The sequence below is a fragment of the Maylandia zebra genome, linkage group LG14 (genome assembly GCF_041146795.1).
Source record: "Maylandia zebra isolate NMK-2024a linkage group LG14, Mzebra_GT3a, whole genome shotgun sequence".
In the NCBI taxonomy this organism is placed as follows: Eukaryota; Metazoa; Chordata; class Actinopteri; order Cichliformes; family Cichlidae; genus Maylandia; species Maylandia zebra.
In genome coordinates, this window is record NC_135180.1 from 5,931,416 (window position 1) to 5,945,190 (window position 13,775).

Consider the following 13,775-nt stretch of genomic DNA (forward strand, 5'->3'; position numbering starts at 1 on the left):
TTGTACAGGGAGATGGCCACAGGCAGGAATGATTTCCTGTGTCGTTCAGTGGTGCTTTTCGGTAATCTCAGTCTCTCACTGAACGAGCTCCTGTGACTGACCAACATGTCATGGAGTGGGTGGGAGGTGTTATCCAACATTGTCTTTATCTTGGACAGCATCCGCCTCTCCGACACCACCTTGAGGGAGTCCAGCTCCATCCCCACAACATTGCTGGCCTTACGGATCAGTTTATTAAGTCTGTTGGCATCTGCGACCCTCAGCCTGCTCCCCCAGCATGCAACAGCATAGAGGATCGCACTGGCCACCACAGACTCATAGAAAATCCTCAGCATTTTCTGGCAGATGTTGAAGGACCTCAGTCGCCTCAAAAAATAGAGACGACTCTGGCCCTTCCTGTAAAGTGCTGTGGTGTTTTTAGCCCAGTCCAGTTTATTGTCAATGTGTACTCCAAGGTATTTATAGTCCTCCACAATGTCAACACTGACCCCCTGGATTGAAACAGGGGTCAAGTGTTTCCTGGTCTTCCTGAAGTCCACGATCAGTTCCTTGGTCTTTGCCACGTTGAGCTGCAGATGATTCTGCTCACACCACGTGACAAAGGAGTCGACCACAGCCCGGTACTCTGTCTCATCATCCCTGCTGATGCATCCAACCACCGCAGAGTCATCAGAAAACTTCTGAAGATGGCAGGTCTCTGTGCAGTGGCTGAAGTCTGTGGTGTAGAGGGTGAAGAGGAAGGGGGAGAGGACAGTCCCCTGTGGTGCCCCTGTGTTGCTAATCACCTTGTCAGACACACACTGTGGGAGACGTACATATTGTGGTCTTCCTGTCAGGTAATCAACAATCCAGGACACCAGAGAAGCATCCACCTGCATCGCTGCTAACTTATCACCCAGGAGGGTCGGCCTGATGGTGTTGAAAGCACTGGAAAAGTAAAAAAACATGACCCTCACAGTGCTCGCCGGCTGGTCCAGATGGGTGTAGACACGATTGAGCAGGTAGATGATGGCGTCCTCTGTTCCGAGACGAGGCTGATAAGCGAACTGAAGGGGATCCAGATGTGGTCTTACTATGGGTCGCAGCTGGTCCAGGATGAGCCTTTCCAGGATCTTCATGATGTGGGAGGTCAGTGCCACGGGCCTGTAATCCTGGGGGCCACTGGGACGAGGCGTCTTTGGTACAGGGACGAGGCATGATGTCTTCCACATCACCGGGACCCTCTGCAGACTCAGACTCAGCATAAACAGTTTATGAAAGACTCCACACAGCTGGGGGGCACAGGCCTTGAGGACAAGGGGACTCACTCCGTCTGGTCCAGCAGACTTGCCTGAGTGAAGTCTCCTCATTTGCATCTCAACCTGGTATTGAGTGAAGGTGATGGGTGGGGGAGGGGTGTCAGGAATCTCACAGGAGGCAACATGTGAAGAGAGAGGCTGGCACAGTGGTGTGGCTCTGGATTCCAGGCTGACTGCAGGTGAGGTTGTGGGGGTGGGAGCAGACACTGTGGTGTCGAATCTATTGAAAAACAGATTCAACTCGTCGGCTCTATTCTCACCTCCCTCAGCTCCCCTGCTGTTGGTTGGCCTGAATCCAGTGATGGTCTTCATGCCCCTCCACACCTCTCTCATGCTGTTCTGCTGGAGTTTCCACTCCAGCTTCCTCCTGTAATTGTCCTTAGCCTCTCTGATCTTGTCCTTTAGTAACACCTGGACCTTCCTCACCTCCTCTTTGTTGCCCCCTCTGAAAGCCCTCTTCTTGTTGTTGAGGAGGGCTTTGATGTCCTTAGTCACCCACGGCTTGTTATTTGGGTAACAATGAACAGTCTGAGCTGGAACAATGGAGTCGGTGCAGAAAGTTATGTAGTCTGTGATACACTCAGTAAGCCCATTGATGTCCTCGGCGTGAGGCTCACAGAGTGTTTCCCAGTCGGTCACCTCGAAACAGCCCTGTAGTTCTGCTATTGCCTCCTCTGACCACCTCCTAACAGTCCTGGTGGTCACAGGTTCCCTCCTCACAATTGGCACATAGCGGGGGGTGAGGTGAATCAGGTTATGATCTGACCTACCAAGTGGGGGGAGGGAGGAGGAGCTGTATGCATCCTTGACGTTAGCATACAGTAAGTCTAAAGTTTTCTCTCCCCTGGTGGGACAGTCCACATATTATGATCACTCAAGTTACAATGAAAGAGTAACATAAAACATAACAATTGCAAATAGTTGATCATGTGATCAGGCTTTTGTAAATCCATCAAGTTGTGTGATTGTTTGGGTCTGTGTGGTTTTTAAGTGTCTCTTCCAGTTGTTGGAGCTGATTGCAGCTGGACAGCATCGGTTTCCAGACCATCTGCAATGTGTGGAGATTTTATACCATGTGTATGATATGATCTTAGGTTCCTCCACATCGTACAAGCTCAAATATATTACCTAAAGATCGATTCTGCTTGGAAGTTCCAGTTAACTGGATAGACTTTCAGTGTTACTTGGTCAGAAAGCCATAGTGCTGTGCTTCTGTCTCTCCTAAATTATAACAGCTGGCAGGTCAGGTTTGTTGTTATGACCATGATCTTCTTCAAAACCTAACCAAGTAGTTTTTAAGCCTGACAATTGAGTAGAAGATTAAGTATAAGTATTAAGCAAGAAAAAAAAAAGAAAAGAAAGAAAAAACAGCAAGTGAGAAAAAGCAAGTGTAAAACACAAAGGGATGCCCAACTCATGAACAAACCATGATCCAACCTCATAATGTGGACTGTGCCTGACGTCTAGAATGTAAATTATCTCATGGGAACTGTAGGAGCAATGTAACGGTAGACACAGAAGACAAAACCTACTATGTGACACCCCAGGATAGTTGGGATTCCTGCTTTTCTTGACCTGGTTGAACAAAATCAGCACAAGTTACTGAAAAAGACTGAATAATAAGATTATTTTTCCATTATTGTCTTTCCAGTGTCCAACTAGTGTTGACACCAAACTGTGTAATGGAAAGGCATCTACATATATTGTGTTCTCAAGCTTTAAACAAAAACATGACCCTAACACCTGTACACTCTCAGAAATAGGGCTAAAGTGAAAAGTTCATTATTTTTCTTACATAACCAAACTCCCTACGAAGGATTTAAAATTCAAATAAATATTTCCCATGGGCGCCGTCAGGGGGAGAAAAATTACGGATTCTAAGCGCCCGTAACTTTATTTTATTTTTTTATTTTTTAACAAAAATTATTAGCCCATCAATATGGCTTCCATACATGACCATAAATGCGGTTTGCTTCAAAGGTGTTTGTTTCCTAATAGTGGTTTTGTTTTGTTTTTCGAAACAAAGAGTAAATCCAGTCAACCTCTGACCCCACCTCCCCCGTCCTTATTTCGTGATTTGGTTTAGTCCAGGTGCACGCGCTGACGCTGAACTTTGGAGCGGTAGGAAAAGAGACAGGTGGAAATATACTTGTACATGAAAGAAACTGCTTGACTTTCCTAGTGTTTGCTAGCTTACCTCATTTCTTATTTTATTATTTTTATTATTTTTTTATACTTTAGTCAACAAGTAATTGGTGCAGGCAGACCTTCTGTGCATATGTATACTAAATCACATATCTGCCGGCTTGCTGCAAGAACCAACAGACCAAACCTCTGGCTCAGGCTTGGCTGTCCCACTCATATCACCCCACACCCACACACCTGACACTGAACCAGCCTCACTGATATCTGAAGAAGCAGGTGAGTTATTTTATGTCAAACATGTGTCTAGTTGCAGCAGGCCTCTTGAGAATTTTTTTTTATAATAATACATTATCTTTATAAGCCACATAAACAGCATTTTTGGAGGAGTGTGACTGTTGCAGGTGGTGAGCGCTTTTAGTGAGCAAAAACAGATTAAACCTATTTGAGTTCCACTAGGTCTCAGGGCAGAGATATATTTTAGTTCAATAAGGTACTTTATTTTCTGTGTGTGCTCAGTAGTTTATTTCAGTGTTCAGATGTACTCTGCAAGTACAGCCACACTGTTTACTGGTGACATTTATCACATTAGCTGTTAGCTTGAGAAGGACGTCATAAAGACTGCAGCAGATTAAATAGTCTAACGACCTACTTGGAAAAAATGCAGAATAATTCAATGTACGATATATATATATATATATATATATATATATATATATATATATATATATGTGTGTGTGTGTGTGTGTGTGTGTGTGTGTGTGTGTGTGTGTGTGTTTCTGCAAGATGGACTTTAAAGAATATATGATCTGTATCATGATGACATTTGGCTGAGAAAAAAAAAATAAATGTAGGCTCATTTCGGAAATCTTCTCTCAGGACCTATAAAAATGACTCTATAAATGGTGCCTGAGCAGGTCCGGAAGACTTAAAGAGGCAGGAAAACAAGTCAGTAAGTAATTGGAGATTTACTGGATGCAGAGGGCTGGGTGTCCCATCTGATCTGAACGCGGTATAAGAAGCTCCTGACTCCTCCTCAACTCTCAGCATCGGTGAAGGCGAGCGGCAGAGGTGTGTTTGTGTGTGTGTGGAGTTATGGCTCTGTTCATGGACTCAGACTTCTCTTTACTCAAGCAGAACCAGCAGAAAGACCTGGCAGATTTCAAGGCATTATTCGGAGAACAGAAACACTCAAAAGGTGAGTCACAGAGAGCAAAAAACACTTTTGACTTTCTGACCGGCTGCTTCATAGAATCAGCTTTTCCCAACAAAACTCAATGAATGGTTGAATTATATTGTATATTACAATAAAATAGTCTAATAGGATAAAAGTAAACAAAAAGATGGCTGAGAAAATAAATCTGAAAGTTATTATTATAAATTTTTTTTATTCTTAACAGATACACATATTCCTAGGTTCAAGGCTATAATAAAATGTATTCTATAAAGTAAATAATTTCTAAATTACGAAAATATTTTTTTTGTTCTTTAATTTCTTGTTAATAAATAAGTGTAATAATAATTATTATTATAATATAATAATGATAACAATAGTTATTATTACAATCCACGGTCAAACACAAAAGAACCTAAATGTTGACAAGTTTATGGGTTGTGATATTTTCCATCACCACAACAAGATTTCCCTTTCTGAAAGGCTGTTTATTTATTTATTATAGACCATTATTTTTTCAACTGTTTGACATTTTTCTTGATATTTGCATTGTAATTGGAAGATGCCCGCAGTGGGAGTGCCGTATCCTCTCCGGAGCCGGACAGAGGCATCGGTTTGATGGAGGGTCAGAGGAAAAGGAAGAGGACCATCTTCAGCCGTGCGCAGCTGTCTGAGCTGGAGCAGGCCTTCGCTGTGACCCCCTACCCGGACATCACCCTGCGGGAAAGGCTGGCCGCGCACACACACCTGCCTGAGAGCAAGATACAGGTGAGGCTGCTGGTCGGATGTTCAGTCTGAAACTCCAAGTTTCTCCTAGCCTATTTAAAGTGGCTGTAATGAAACAATTTACTTATTTTAATTTAATTTACACTATCTTGACTGATTTGTTGTTGGTCACGATGAACCCACAGAGAATAGGTCTCCTTTAGACCACGGAGACAATAATTGGGACCACTACAGCAAAAAAAATATCTTCAGTACATATTTTGTAGCTATTCTTTATAAATGATACTGTTCTTCTTTTTCTCAATTAAAGATCAAAATCATTAAAGAACTTAAAATAATAACAAATGAGCCCATATGACTATATATAGACTATATATATGACTCATATAAGGATAGTCATACCTGAAGTTAAGTCTGTTTTAGGCAGGCAGAGGATGATGTGATACCCGTTTTCTCTTTCTTTTATATTTACCAAGCATCTATCTGCCTTCTTTCCTTCTAAATATTTCTGTCCATGTTCTGTGTTCCTTTATGAAGTAAATGTTTATGTGTGATAAACGTTTTTGTCACACATGAAAACTCCAATCAAAGTCAGGAGACAGCTTAACCATGTCACATGTTAGCAAAGTCTCAATGTTACCCCAGCATAGGACCGGAGCTAACATGTCAAACAGCATTATAAAGTTTCCTCTACTCTTTACTGTTAATACTGTTAAATACTTCAGCATTATTAGTTGCAATATCTGGCAGAGCTTGTATGCAGAGTCACAAAAGAGGGTAAAAGTGTGGAGAGGATGTAAGGAAATTAGGAACTAATCCCAAATTGTTCTAATGCTTTATTGGATTATGAACATTAGAAAGAAAGCATTTAGGTGCACAAAAAGTGTTTGTGTGAATGGCTGAATGTGGCATGTTGTTTAAGATGCTTTGAGTGCTCAAGTAGAGTAAAAAAGCTTTATATAAGAGTCAGTCCATTTACGAAGACAAGAAAATTACAACCCAAAAAATCTATCTAACCCCAGTATTTGTTTTGATGAACATGGTACCCTGAGCAGAATTTGGATGCATAAACTGAAATTGGCTATGTAAGACTAATTCATTATAAATTTTGCCATTTCCCACAGGTGTGGTTCCAAAACAGAAGAGCTAGAAGTATTAAGACCGGTAGACTCTCCAAGTCCACCAAGTCTGTCCTTGGAGTTAGAGGTTTTGTGGATCCCTCCTCCGGCCCTGCGACTTCCACGTATTCAAACACTCTGGCAGACATGTTCAGGCCAGAACAGAACCACTCCTGTGAGGAGGTCCCGCAGATTTACTCAGATTGGATGCAAATCTACAGTAACCCCATGTCATCGCCACCATGTTCCTCATCCCTCCATCAGCAGTCCACTCGTAGCTGCTCCAAACCCTCAGAGTCTCGTCTCTGGGAAGAGGAGTACCACGGGCAGCAGCAACAGCACTTAGGAGCCTCACTCACTGGTTTCATTCCTGGTTCGTTTCATCAGTCCATCACCAGGCAGCCTCACCACGCTGCATCTACATGCTCCTATCAGGCCTTCAGGAACTTCAAGTCCCGGAGCTTGGCTCCATCTGGACCTCATCAGGCACTGTGCAGCGGAGGCACTGGAACTGGCGGTCATGCCTCAGTAGATCAGGTTGTCCCTTCCCACCCTCAGCCAATGTACTGGGAAATCTCTCAAGGTCAGGGACAGAACCACCACCACCACCATCATCACCCACAACTGGGACCACAGACCTCGATGGGATATATCTCAGACCTGATCTATAACGCTGCTATTGTTACCAATTTTCTTGAATTCTGATGAATGTATCAAAATCTGTCCTGTGTTTTACCACAGCTGATGAATTTCAGACAAGGCTGTAATACTGTGAAGTAGAGTAGAATTGTTACGATGCTGATTTGTCCAGTTGTATATTTTATGTTTTGAATTATGTCTTGTATATTTTGGGGAATAAACTGAGGCAACTGATCACAGTTTTGAATCTTACTGTTACTTGTCAAAAACAATTGTTCTTGTTTTTATTTTAATAGAATCTGTTATTTTTAAAATCTAATACAAATTAATTAAAAATGTTTTTTTTAAGTTAGTTTTTAAAAATTTCTGATAGTATAAACTGCATTTTGTGAAGCTGGAAGTAAGCACATACAACATATGTAACATGAAGCTTGTTTCATGTTTTTGTATAATCAAATAATACAACCGCAAATCATATTTTCACATAACTGTTCAGTTGTGTAGTTTATTTTGTTCAGTAGCAATACAAAGGTATTATTACCAAAATATGCAGAAAATATCAGTTCATTGAAATTATTATTATTCATTATTGTTAACTGTATGTTGTGTTTTAATATTGTAGCTTGCAAGGCTGGAACTACTTTACAGTACTAATATTACCAAAAACCCCACATTTTTTTATCTAGTTTTGAAAATAAATAATATTTAGCGAACATCATAGGTTAAAGTGAAAAACTTCCCATTAGTTTGTACCACTGTAGTTCCCAAACTTGAAGCCTCATAAACTTGTAACATGTACTTTTTGTCAGTATTTTTTATTAAATTTAAGTGTCAGTTTTTAAGTAAGTCAAGTTTTTATAATCAAGTCACTTATTATATCCTTTTCAACCATTATATGCTACAGCTAATGATTTATCATGTAGTTTTATTTAACCAAGTAACAGTTTGCCTACTAACAGTAATTAGGGGACTTTTAGGGGACAGCATGGCTTTAGGTAATATCAATTCTCTAACAATTAGCTATTAGGGTATTTTGGCTAATAGTTACCTAATTCCAACTAGTGATTTTAACATTTACCCATTAGTTTTAGCAGCTCACCATAGCTTTTAGCTTATATCCTTTTTCTAGACATTTATCAAGTAGTTTTAGCATCTGTACTTTTTGTTATTTGAGCTACTTTTGGCTAACTACTTGAAACTGATAGTTGTTATTAACTGTTTCATATCTTTGTCAGTGGTGTCATAGACAGTATAAAGTCATCAGCCAAAGCAGTATCTTTTGTAATGTATTTAGTTCAAGCACAATCTTCAAGCCCCCCCCCCCCCCCCAAAAAAAAAAAACAAAACCAAAAAACTACTTGAATCACACAATTTGCCCTTTACCCACAGGGTATGTTGATGTCCTATCGGCATTTTTAATGAAACTTGTTCTTATTAACATTTTTTTAAAGAGCCAAATACACAAAGCTCATGAAATTTTGAAAATGTATTAATGTCAGAAGTTGTATAACCTATGGTCAGATCTGAGAGGTCTCTCCATCAGAGAGATACTGCTGTATATATCATGGTTTCTCCTCACAGAAGCCAGCTCCTGTTCTCCTGCTGAACCAGGACATGTTTAATGCTGTGACCCCAAGAGTATTATTTTTCAAAACATCCAGATTAAAATGATTCCTTGTGGTAGGATACCACGACAGGAATAATTATTTTCTAAATCAAAATATATTTTTATCATATCTCTTTGTGCTGTAAGTATCACAGGGTTTACATGGCCTAAGGGGAAGGGGAAAAATGAAAGCAAAATAAGAACTAAATTAAAGTCAGAGCTCTGGGTCTATCAGCTTACCGCCTCTGTAATTTGACCTGGATTTAAGTTTTGAAATATTACATTAGAGGCATAATACAGAGGCAAATATGACAGACGGGAGTGCCCACTGTTTGTCCAGAGCTGGACAGAGATCTCTGCATATCATAATCATTTTTAATACCAAATAATCTTTCAATAAACCTTTAATCCTGGTGTCAAATCTCAGATCTTAGGAAGAGACTTTTTTTTTGGTATTCCAGGATGCAGTCACATCTTTTAATCCTTCCACTGATATGACAGAACTTGACGGGGGGGGGGGGCATAATTTACAGAACTATGAAACCTTATCTGGAGAGGGGATCAGTAAAAAAGGATCTTCTGTGTTGTAGGATACATGGTGTTGTTGTTCTCAGCATGATGATCTTAAAGCACAGCTACTGTACTGGACAGTAATCGGTTGTTTACGTGTTGTTCGGCTTGATATTTCACTTCAAACCAGATATAGTAAGCACAGATCAGGAGATTATTATTAGCACATCTGTCAGGTGGAAACCGTCCAGTAAACATTATGACTGACCATTATTACTGGCCACAGATGGTGACTTTTCCAGAAAAGTCAACACAAGGACATCCTCGTGGCAAAACAATAAGCCAAATGACTTAAAGTCTGTATGCTAGCTTCTTTTGATTGTTTAAAAAAAAACTTGCATTTATCATTGTTGGCTAGTTTTCTCTGTATATGCATTGGATCTGCCAAATATATTAAGCTTGTTGACTGGTTTTGACGTACTGGAAAATATGACTCTCTCAGTGTCAGGAGACAATGTTCATCTGTTGGGTCACATCACTTTTGTGCTGCCCAAGTTTTCATAGATGAAATAATAAAGAGCTAAAGGTGGTTATATATCTGAAAAGTTGTAAGTGCAACGAAGACTTCATGGTACCGACAACTTGTCCAAAGCATACGATTTGGCCTACACCATGTGAAATAGGCTATAGACCCCTCCAACATTGCAGGTTTTAAGAACTTTGAGTATCAATGTTTTCATCAAGCTAATACCACATTTAATGCGTGCAGGTGTCCAAGATGCAAATCTCCCCACTTGGCAGCCCTCTTAAAATGCTTTGGGACATTTATTGTTATTTGTTACTGGACTGCATGATCTAAACTAAATTTTTTTAAGGGTTGTCATCCGTTGCCACCTCAAGCTGCTCTTTTGTCTTCCCTGTGCTCCCCCCTTTGGTTGTGATCTACCAACAGCAACAGGCAGAAAATCCACAAATGGACATCTGAGATGAATGGACTGTTTTAGATGATTTATTTGATAAAAATCATATGAAATATGATTTCATCTCAGAGCAGAAAAGAACCTCATCATTCATTTTACACAGCAGAGAGGAAAAAACTACGCTGTAGTTTTAGAGTAAAAACAAAAATCTGGGAAATAAATACGAAGTATTTTGAGTATTTTCATTTCACTAGAAAGGGATGCAGAATGTCAAAGAACAAATACTTTGGAGCTTGGAACCATTTCTATTTAGAAATTCTCAGGACGTTTTATTTTTTCATCAATAATTCCTGAAACAATTCAAAAAGAAAGAAAGACCACAGAGGTTTCAGAGTGAGCGTTCTGCTCTGAACCACGGGCTTGGCTGTGGCTGCCAGAGGCCTTACAGACTCCTGCCTACAAGGTGTTGATTCCAAAGGTAACAGCTGCTATGGTTCCCCTAGGTCTCCCTCCATGGTCCGGACCAGGACATACAGCTCAGCAAGCCCAACTACTGATGCGGCGATCACCGCTGAGATCACCCGCTGCAAAACAAATGTTGGAAACAATTTCAGTAAAGCAAAACAAGAACGTCACAAAATACAGAGAAGTTTTATAATGGGACGGACAGCAGCAGGACCGCTTCTCTTACCGCCGTAGTCTCAGTGAACAAGTACTGACTGCCCATGTAGGAACAGGCAAAAGCAGCAACTATTGTAACCAGGAAGTTGAATATGGTGACCACAACTGCTTTGACTGACCGCACTGCAGAGAGAGAAGGTACATAAGCTAAGGATGCACAATCCAGCCTCTATAATGAGATGCTCAACAGTACACTCACCCTGCTGTCCGAAATCTGACAGCACGCCATGGCGGTTGATTTCCTGGAAAATCAAACAAAAAAAGAAAACTGTTAAATATTTTCAAAATATAACTTGTGTGTGAACCCCACAATCAAACTCAGCACTTTGGAAAAAATGAGCACATTTTCTCTGTCTTTGGAAAAATGCATAATTTTAAAAAAATGAATGAGAACAATTTAAATCGTGGCTCAAGAGTTGGGAGTTCGCCTTGTAATGGGAAGGTTGCCGGTTCGAGCCCCAGCTTGGACAGTCTCGGTCGTTGTGTCCTTGGGCAAGACACTTCACCCGTTGCCTACTGGTGGTGGTCAGAGGGCCTGGTGGCGCCAGTGTCCGGCAGCCTCGCCTCTGTCAGTGCGCCCCAGGGTGGCTGTGGCTACAATGTAGCTTGCCATCACCAGTGTGTGAATGTGTGCGTGAATGGGTGGATGACTGGATATGTAAAGCGCTTTGGGGTCCTTAGGGACTAGAAAAGCGCTATATAAATACAGGCCATTTACCATTTAGGCCATTTTAAAAGACAGGGTTAAGACAACGGAAGAGAATTCCACAGCCTTGGTGCCTGAAAAGCCCAATCCCCACGTGTTTTGAAACTAGTACGTGGACCAATAGTAACTTCTGACCTGAAGACCTAAGTGCTTGGGAAGATGCATGAGGTTTCAACAGGTCAGAGATATACTGGGGAGCTTCACCATGTAGAGCTCTAAAAGTTAAAACTAAAATTTTAAAATGAAACCTAAAGTTTACTGGCAACCAATGAAGAGAAGCCAAAACTAGAGTAATATGTGACCTCTTCTTAGTGCCAGTTAAAAGTCTTGCCGCAGAATTCTGTAAAGTCTGAAGGCCATCCAAAGCTGATTTGTTGAAACAAGTAAAAAAGACCGTTAATACAATTCAAATGAGAAGAAATAGAAACATGAATAATCATCTCAAGTTCTGCCTTTGACACCAGTAGTCTGAGTTTAGACATGTTTCTTAGATGATAAAAACAGTTCAGAACCAGCTGTTTGGAGTGACTCTCTGGCGACATTGAACTGTCAAATATGACACCCAAATTTCTATATAATTTCTATAAGACTTGCAAAATATTCTGTTCTGGCATTTTTTTTTATCATGTCGTTAAGTGAGAAAGTAGACTTCTTCAGATGTACATTATGAACCTCAAGCTTGGAAGCCATCCATAAACATTCTAACTTGCAATCTATCTATATTTTTTTATTTGCATTACATCACCATCCCATCGTTTTAAGAACTGGCATGGACGAGGATGGTTTGTACTCCTCACCATGAGAAAAACAAACAAACATCCAAACATTTCAACAGCACACCCAGTGTATCGACCCTGAAATGGCAAAGATGCTTTTAATATTAACAAAAAATGTACCTGAGCATTGACATTTCTTGTGATCCTTTTGTATTCTTCATTGGCTAGTTTAGCTTTAATCTTCTCAAGACGGGCGACCAGCTCAGGGTTCTGAAGTGAGAGGAAGAAGTCACAGTTTAGTTTTTCTCATTACACTGGCTGGGCCTTCTGTGAAAACACTCTAATTACACGGGGCCAAGTTGCAGAAATTACTACATGTTAACACTGCAGTAGGTCTACAGACCTATGGTCTATCACTCACATGTGAATACAGTGTAACAGCAAAGGATGCGCATGAGTGTACATCACAAAACGTGCAGGAATTTACTTACCCTAGGAGGCTTCACGATTTCAGGCAGGTGAAGCGAGCTATCCTCCAGCAACTCATGCAGGTAGAATGGATGCCCTGGATAAATGCAGGCACGGTAAAAAATGTTATGAAATTGTACACACACACACACACACACACACACACACACACACACACACACACACACACACACACACACACACACACAATTCAGTTTTTTCTTTTTTCACCATTGTCCTGAAGATATTTCTTGATCTTCCTCGCTGTACTGAATGGCAGGATTGTTGGTTCCGGTTTTTCAAGAACCTCCTCCAGCTCTTCTCCCAATGCTCGAGGAAGAGCTGACTCCGACTTTCCCAGTAAATGTGTCACTTTATTTCTGAATTTATCCCCCACCACAAATGCAGAAGCCATGATGCACCAAAAATTAAACGAGTTTTTTCGAAGCAACTATTTAAATAACGTTTTCTGTCAAACCTGGCCTCAATATAAACACGGGCTTTACTTTATATCTACTGAAATGTACCGTTTAAAAACGAAACCCAGCATCTGCTAAAAACAAATAAAAACCCTGGTACGCAGCCATATTGCTTGTCTTGTGACAGGCTGACGTAATCGCTCACGTGACCATCTTCCTGACGTTTTATTTACGTTTTTTTTTCTTTTTTTTTTGTAAAACATCAGTCATATATATATTATTGTGAAAACGCCAAGACGCCAATACGCCAAGTTTATAATAATGATTTGTTTCATTTTTAACTTAAACGTTTCTCACGACATGACACCTTACCTTTTGGGGCCTTAAAGGACTCATCATAAACTCGTAGAACTTACCGCTTTTGCATTACTAAGCTTTGACACAAATTTAAGCAACAGTACTTTTGATGGGACACAACTTTCCAACACTAAATTGTCCCAAACTACCGGTGCGCAATCAGCATTTTAACCAATGAAATGGTGGAATGAAAATAAAGGAGTGTTAAACTTTTATTTTCAGACTACAATGAAGGTCATATTTGTTGTAAACGAAAATAATTAAAAGAAGGTTACTGAACGTTAAGCGTTTGGTT

At 40.5% G+C, this 13,775-nt stretch overlaps 2 protein-coding genes across 2 annotated transcripts; one reads left to right on the forward strand and one right to left on the reverse strand.

Annotated features, from left to right (window-relative positions):
* The first annotated feature begins 4,342 nt into the window (after window positions 1-4,342).
* LOC101471965 (homeobox protein SEBOX) lies at window positions 4,343-7,848 on the forward strand. Its single transcript, XM_023155240.3, has 5 exons — window positions 4,343-4,357; window positions 4,463-4,492; window positions 4,578-4,638; window positions 5,177-5,382; window positions 6,465-7,848. The coding sequence occupies exons 1-5, from the start codon at window positions 4,343-4,345 to the stop codon at window positions 7,161-7,163; spliced, it is 1,011 nt and encodes a 336-aa protein (XP_023011008.3). The 3' UTR covers window positions 7,164-7,848.
* Window positions 7,849-10,206: 2,358 nt separating this feature from the next.
* vma12 (vacuolar ATPase assembly factor VMA12) lies at window positions 10,207-13,329 on the reverse strand. Its single transcript, XM_004574558.4, has 6 exons — window positions 12,936-13,329; window positions 12,728-12,801; window positions 12,417-12,506; window positions 11,014-11,056; window positions 10,825-10,937; window positions 10,207-10,717 (listed from the first exon to the last, which is right to left on the reverse strand). The coding sequence occupies exons 1-6, from the start codon at window positions 13,117-13,119 to the stop codon at window positions 10,622-10,624; spliced, it is 600 nt and encodes a 199-aa protein (XP_004574615.1). The 5' UTR covers window positions 13,120-13,329; the 3' UTR covers window positions 10,207-10,621.
* Between the last annotated feature and the right edge of the window lie 446 nt (window positions 13,330-13,775).

Excerpts from the sequence above, each read along its gene's own strand:
- LOC101471965 (XM_023155240.3), top strand. Across the intron at positions 4,493-4,577 it reads CTCCTCAACTCTCAGCATCG|AACCAGCAGAAAGACCTGGC; the intron begins GTGAAGGCGAGC and ends TTACTCAAGCAG. Across the intron at positions 4,639-5,176 it reads AGAACAGAAACACTCAAAAG|ATGCCCGCAGTGGGAGTGCC; the intron begins GTGAGTCACAGA and ends TGTAATTGGAAG.
- vma12 (XM_004574558.4), bottom strand. The coding sequence starts at position 13,119 with ATGGCTTCTGCATTTGTGGTGGGGGATAAATTCAGAAATAAAGTGACA. Across the intron at positions 12,507-12,727 it reads AAATCGTGAAGCCTCCTAGG|AACCCTGAGCTGGTCGCCCG; the intron begins GTAAGTAAATTC and ends CTCTCACTTCAG. Across the intron at positions 11,057-12,416 it reads CAAGAAATGTCAATGCTCAG|GAAATCAACCGCCATGGCGT; the intron begins GTACATTTTTTG and ends TTGATTTTCCAG.